Here is a 7,458-nt window from a genome sequence, read left to right on the forward strand (position 1 = left end):
CGCTGACCCAGGACCGTCTGGAGGCGCCCTTCAACCCCGTCGACGAGGTCTGGCCAAACATCTTCATCGCAGAGAAGTGAGTCAACACCACCGTTAACATCTGTGACCCTGGAGCACACAACCAGTCTGAACTCGCTTCGTTTGGCTCAGTTTCTCATGAAACAAGACGACTTCTCTGCTGTCTTTGTGTTTCTCCAGTAAATGTGTCTGGTTTGAGTTTGTCAAGACACTCATATTTAGAGACAGTAATGCCGGAGTAACTGCGGTGACGGTGTATGTACCTGTGGTGTGCTGCAGGTCGGTGGCGGTGAATAAAGGCCGTCTCAAGCGTCTGGGCATCACTCATGTGCTGAACGCTGCTCACGGCACCGGCGTCTACACCGGCCTGCTGTTCTACCAGGGCATGAACATCACCTACATGGGCATCGAGGTGGACGACTTCCCAGACGCAGACATCTCTCCTCACTTCCGCACGTGTGCCGAGTTTATGGACGACGCTCTGCTGACACACAGAGGTTTGAGTTACTTTTTAAATCTGGGCAGGGCTTGTTTGTTTGTTTTTAATATAAAAAGTTATTCCACAAATGCAAAAGCCCTTTCACATCAAAAGTGGAGTGAATCCTCCTCAGGCTGAAGGAAGTGTAAGTTCAGGTCTGTACAGTAGAGGGCGCCGCTCAAACTAATCACATGAAGAATACGACGCAGAAGAAGAAAGATCAGCACTAATCAGAAATAACTCAAATAAAACACAAATATGTAATTTTTGATTATTTAACATATTTAATTATTGCAGGTTTGTCTAATATTCTGAGTTTGTATGAGACTGTTTTTATTGATTGTGAGGAACACTGAATGTGTTTTTGAGTAAACAGATGTTCATATTTAGTCTAGAACTACAGTGAGATCATGTTCACACACAACACTGCACTGACTCCTGATCTCTGTCACCATGGCAACACCAGAGCTGTCACTCAACACATGGAAACAAAGTAACTGGAGACACTGATTTGAAAAAGTAACAGATATTTCCTTCTAAATTAAAAACTAATGCGTTACTTTACTGATTACGTAACCTCCATCACTGTCTATGAGCGACAGTCGTAGATAATCAAACTTCAGATAGTGAATTAACTCAGGGGCCTGGACTCTGTCGTGCCTCACTCACTTATTTTTAGAGTTAGTGACACAGATAGATAGGAACCTGTTCTCAGTCTGAATCAAGGAGAGCTGACATGTGCTAGCAGTGAAGAAACAGCTCGTTATAGAAGTGAGCCCTGCTCCTCTTTCATTTAGTCTTCCTTATAGCAGATTTAGTTTTTTATAAAATAATCATATAGGATAGGATTAGGTCAAACACTAGAGGAAGAGGAGATCACAGAAAGGTTCACACAAAAACCCTTTGCTTGCTTGGAAAGGGTCATATTCACAAGTCCGAAGTTACAGCTTCTAAACCAGCTTTTACTGTATTTTCTAAATCCCTCACTATATGTTGATTGTTCTTACTCACTGTTAAGTCCAATTGTCAATATACTTTAACAGTCTGTTTTCTAACGTCAAATGCTATGTGCCAAATGTATACTTTAAAAAAAAAAAAATATTCACAGATATTCAGAGATATATTAGAGACTGAGAGTCACAGTCAACATTCACTTTCGTTTCGTACAAATGCTCCTCATTCTGTTCCTGTCATCAAGCACCAGGAGAGAATTCCTGAAGGCTTGGCCTTGTGTATTAATAAGGTCATGATGTGGTTTGATAATCCAGAGAGCTGTCACATGACTTCAGTTTTGTTGGCCGCAGGTCTTTTGGGAGGGGCATGTACTTGGCATGAAGACAATGTGTCTCGTTGGTGTGCCCATGTTTAACCACCAGAGGGCACACTTCTTAGTTGTGTTTGTGTCTCTGGACTTCAGTTCCCTTCAGCCTTTGCTTTGAGTATCATGTAACTCATCCACATATAAGCTGGTTTCCTTTATCTTTGGTTGCTAGTCTACATGTTTTCTGTTGCTCTGTTTTCACCATGACATGGTTTGTTTTTGGACTCTTCTTGTGTTGCCATTAGGCATGTTTTCAATTTGCTCATTTGAAGGGTAATGGAAATGCCGCTAGTGCTAAACAGTAAAACAGTGTGTCAATATTGTGTCAGGAGGACAATGATAAACAGTCAGTTTTCAGCTAAAGTCATGGTTGATTCAGTGGTGTCACCATCGGCTCAGTTCTCTTCTGATAGTGTCTGTGCATTTAAGTGCTAGAATTTAACAGTGCATTTCCCTTTTCAGTTTGTGTGTCAAATAGGATGATGACATTATGTTAATCTGAGGATTTTTTTTCCTCTTCATGTAGGCAAGGTGCTTGTGGACTCGATGATGGGCGTGAGCCGGTCAGCGGTGCTTGTCGCTGCTTATCTTATGATCTTCCAGAACATGAGCATCATGGAGGCCCTGCTGGAGATCAGGAAGAAGCGGGCCATCAACCCCAACGAAGGGTTTATAAAGCAGCTGCGCCAACTCAACGAGACTCTGATGGAGGAACGAGACGAAGACGATGACGAGACCCTCAGCCAGTGCTCCGTGATCGACGCCCGCGCTCGTCTTGACGAGGAGGAGAGCATGTTTGGAGTTAAAGCTGAATCCATCATGGTGGACGAGGAGGGAGACAGCAGCAGCGTCATGAGTAGCGTAGCGTCTTCGGCCGCCGCCGCGGCTCTGAAAGCAGGACTTCTTGGTGGCCTGAGCAAACCTGAGCTGGAGGTGACCGCCAAGGACCCGGCGCTCCCTGGAAAAGACAGGGAAGATGAAGAGGGGGATGTGGACAGCATGATAAGAGAGTGGCAGAAGCGCAACGAGAAGTACCAGGATGAGGACTGGTGGGAGGCACAGCTGATGTGTGACGGGGGGGACGACGAGTCCTTGCTGGGCGACAGGAAACCGCTGGACGTGCGCCCGGAGGACCTGGAGAGCGTGACCAGTGAAGATGTGCGAATGGTGAAGGAACGCATCAGGAGTCGTCCCCGTCGAGCCGCTTCAGATGCAGGCTCTGTGACGAGCCGCAGCAGCTATTCTGATCTCTGGAAGCAGCGTCTGAAGGACATCGAGGAGCAGGCCGCCGCACGATACAGACTCAAAGAGGCAGACGAGGACAGCGAAACAAGCCAGAAGAGAATCGACGACGACGTCGAGAGCATCCTCTCGGACAGCAGCTCCATGTACAACTTCTGCAAGAAGAACAAGGAGCACCTAACACCTCTGGAACGATGGAAGGTTAAGCGAATTCAGTTCGGATGGAACAAAAAAGACGAGAACGGAGAGCTAGTGGAGGCCAAGACGGAAGCTCCCGCTCCCTCGCTGGAGGACGTCAACCTGACAGCCTATCAGACCTGGAAACTCAAGCAGCAGAAGAAGCACGGCGGCGAAGAGGACAAGGATGAAATCCTGAAGATGAGTCGAGCCGAGGACCCGGCCACCATCAAGAAAAGACAGCGACGCGAGGAGCTTCTGGAGCGAACGAGGAAGACGCTGGAGGAGAGCCAGTCGGTGTGTGGCTGGGAAACCGAGAGCGCTCTGAGCGGAAGCATCCCGCTGTCTGCTTTCTGTGCCGGAGCCTTCCCGTCTGCAAGCAGCGCCGGAGACGACAACATGTCTGTGCTCAGCGGAAGGTCTTCCGTCCTTTCAGGTCACAGCACCAGATCCCAGCCTCCCGTTCCTCAGGAGCCTCCGGCCGCGGTCCTCGGCCCTAACGGTGAGCCCATGGTAAACATTTCCAACATCCAGAACTGGATTGCCAATGTGGTCAATGAGACTCTCATGCAGAAGCAAGCCGAGATGATGACGGGAGCGAGTCTGGCTCCTTCCAGAGCGGGATCGGTGTTCAGTCTGGGTGTCGGACGCGGAGGAGACGATGATAAAGCCTCAGTGCTGAGTGGATCCACATACTCGTCCCGAAGCAGAGCCGAATCCGTGCTGTCTTCGGGTGGAAAGCCTCGATCCGTGCTCTTGACCGGCGGACGGGCCGAGTCTGTGATGTCTGCTGGAGGAGCATCAAACCTCTCCTCTGTGTCCCGGCGGAGCAAGATTACTACGACCAGCGTGCCGCTCTACAGCCTCTTCCAAGACCAGGTGAACCTCCACAAACTGGACACCATGGAGAAAGAGATCAAGTCTGACATGCGGGACAAGATGGCTTCCTATGAGGTGAAGAAGATCGCAGAGGACAACAAGCGCAGTACGTTATACAAGAAGAAGAAACCAAAGGAGGAGGAGGAGGACGAAGATGAAGTAAATCATGGAAAACTGAACGGATTTGATGATTCAGCCATCCGTTCCTCCGAGAAACCCAAACCTAAAAGAGATTACGGCCGTTCTGGAATACTGAACCTGCCAGCTTCGGCCAGGAACCCCACCAGCAGCATCGATGAATGGCTGGAAAACGTCAGACCTCCTCAGAGCAAACCTACACCTTACGATGGAGACGGAGAGACGCCGCGCATGTCTCGACCAGCGTACGAGGAACCTTCGGAGTTTGACTTCCCGAGCCGCAGGAGCTCCATTTCAGTCAATGACGACGAAGAGGAGGAATATAGCTTCGCCTCGAGGTTTGCTTCCAGGCATCAGCCAGATGATGACATGGATTTGGCTCGAGATCCCAGTCCGGGAGTTTACCTATCGATCCGGGATAGGTGAAGATGCTAGTTACAGAACCAGGAGATCGTATGCTAACAACAGTGAGACTGTGAGGACTGCTAAGACTGTACCGGAAGACAAGGAAGATGAGGAAATATCTGCTTTCATTGCTCAGATTAAGCAGAGGGCGAGAGCACGGGTGGCGGAGGAGATGGAGGAGGATGAAGTTCTTTCATCCTGGAGGAAACAGGAAGAGTCAAAATCACACGCACACAATAAAAACTAATACAAACATGACTGTTCATGCCAAAAAAAGAGAGGAAAATTCATTATCTATTGTAGATGTAGAATATCATAGCAGTAATGATGCATTGTTTCATATGTGTGATCTGACAGGTTTCCATTCGTAAAGTAAAAAAGTGTTCAGGGCGAGACTCTTAGAGATTGATACTGCATATAAACAACAGAAGATTACATCACTGCGTTCAAAGACACAAACACACAATAAAGCATATTTAGCAGCTCTGGAGTCATTAAATGAAATTATTAACTGCATCCAAAATAAACGTCTTTGTGTACATTATTTATTTGTGTGTACTGTGTATATTTGTTATGTATATATAAATACACTGTATATACTGTATGTGTCTTTATATATATATACACATATATGCACATACACACAGACATATATATATATATATATTCAATGAATGGTTTATTTAAAACACATTGAGAGTAAAAATGTAAAAAGATTATAGAGCATTTCATGAAAAGATTTCATGAAACAGTAAAAAATAAACAAACAAATAAATAAATGTAAAAGTAACTTACAAAAATATCAAACGTTGGTATACATGATATAAAATACAGCTCTCTGACATTATGAAATGCTCGTTTAATTCAGATCTTCCTTCATTAGTGACTCTTGTCTGAATGTGTTATGTTTTATTGTTTACTTGTTTGCACAGCTAATACAAACATTATATTAAAATCCTTTTAAAATCAACAAACAAATCACTGCTTAAGAAATCAAGCATTTGTGTAAACCTCGTTATTACTGAGATACAGAACTTGTGACAACTAGCCCCGGTGCGATAAAATCTAGGAGGCGGGGTTTGTGCTCTCAACAAACGGTACATTTACATTTATGCTTTTATGAAAAACAGAAGAGTTTTTAAAACCAATCATTATTGAATAATGCTGTTGTTCTTGAACTTAGATCGGTCGGGAGGAGTGTGTGTGTGTGTGTGTGTGTGTGTGTGTGTGTGTGTTGTAGCAGCGGTGGGCGGGGTTTCATGCACACACTAAATATTCAAAATGGCGGACAGTGGATCAACGACTCAAGATGAGCGCTCGACTGCAGGTAATTATTACATTTTACATATTCATATTCTCCATCCGCCTCGCGTAAACAAAGCCAAACACGCGCGACGATCATCTACGGATAGAACCGATCGCAAAGGGGAAGATGGTTGATTATTTGGCGATCATTTGACCTCCGTTAGCAGCAGATGAGAGTTGTTTGTTCCTGAACAAAACTCTGGATGTTTGAAATGGCGCGCTCGCGTGCACTATATCCACACAGTGTGGCGCGGGTTCACCGGTTCGGTTCGGTTCGGCTCGGTTCAGTTTGCGGCGGTGTTTGTAAAGTGTTGTGAGTGTGAGTTTAGCTAGTCGTGCTATCAGCGTGCTTTGTGTTATTTCGGCCCCGAACAGAAAACTCGACGGTCCATTATTTGCATTATTCATGCGTGTGTTCGACAGTAAACGGCAGCGTGACGTAGAATAATAATAAATCATCGCTTCAGTCTGTGCTGCGGTGAATAAAACTAAAGAAAAACTTAAACCCGGGCTTATCTTCTGGTAGATCCAACTGTTTGCCCTCAGGGCAAACATAAAAGTTACCCCGGACTGTGTGTGTGTGTGTGGTGGTGGTTGGGGTTTGAGAGAGAGAGAGATGAGAGAAGAGAGAGAGAGAGTGTTGGGGATGGAATGTTTATTTTGTATAACGGGTAGAAAGTCTGAAAAGTTTCCCCTTTCTCAAACGCGCCTCGTGTTGAATAATTCGCTCGCGCTGCAGGAGTGAAAATACGAATTTGCATAACATCAGCCCAGCTTGTTTAATGCTGTTCATTCTTGTGCATAATTTAAACGTCAGTTAATTTCATTCCAGATGAGAGACGCGTCACACTATTTATTTATCGCGCGGATTAAATTACAGAGCAGCTCATGAATATTCATGAGGACAAACGCCGTGTCATGAATGATTAATTTCTGAGCGCTAATGCGCGCGGTGTGATTTGCTTTGAATGCGGAGAGCATGTGAGTTCTGTGGAGGATTTCACCTTGTGCTTTTTTCAGATTCTCTTGTGTCTCTCAGGAGCGTTACATTTGCATTTATGCATTTAGCTCATTGCTGATCCTGCAGAACATCGAGGTGTTATCAGTGCGCACTGTGTCTTATTTATGTGCACTGCATACTAATGTTTCACACGATGATGATGATGATGATGATGTGGTGGACTGTCAGGTGCTGATCACCTCATGGTCTTCTGGACTGAAGCCTGAAATGTGTGTTGATGAACGATGCAAAAACTACAATATTTTATTATTCTTTTTCTGATGAAAAGGTCTGAATTACATTTATATCTTTTGTCAGCTTTAATAGTAATATATCAAACTTCTAGGGGCTGTATATTTGTTTTGAGTGATTTCCACACAATTTCCCTTTAATTAACAATTTTCTCATAAATATCGAACATATGAAATGCTGTTTTGCCAGCTGTTTTAACATTAACGTAAACCTTTTCAGATTTAATTTATGACTAAAATAACG

General features: G+C 45.0%; 1 protein-coding gene across 1 annotated transcript in view; it reads left to right on the forward strand.

Moving 5' to 3' along the window:
• Positions 1-5,175, forward strand: part of LOC113044716 (inactive dual specificity phosphatase 27-like) — a 7,431-nt gene extending 2,256 nt beyond the window's left edge. The window contains 4 exon segments of the mRNA XM_026204899.1: positions 1-76; positions 298-515; positions 2,344-4,627; positions 4,629-5,175. The exon segment at positions 1-76 is cut by the window's left edge and continues 156 nt beyond it. Coding sequence (XP_026060684.1) covers positions 1-76; positions 298-515; positions 2,344-4,627; positions 4,629-4,905 — 2,855 coding nt within the window. The 3' untranslated portion in view covers positions 4,906-5,175.
• Positions 5,176-7,458: the final 2,283 nt, after the last annotated feature.

This window comes from Carassius auratus, chromosome 26 (genome assembly GCF_003368295.1).
Source record: "Carassius auratus strain Wakin chromosome 26, ASM336829v1, whole genome shotgun sequence".
Lineage (NCBI taxonomy): Eukaryota > Metazoa > Chordata > Actinopteri > Cypriniformes > Cyprinidae > Carassius > Carassius auratus.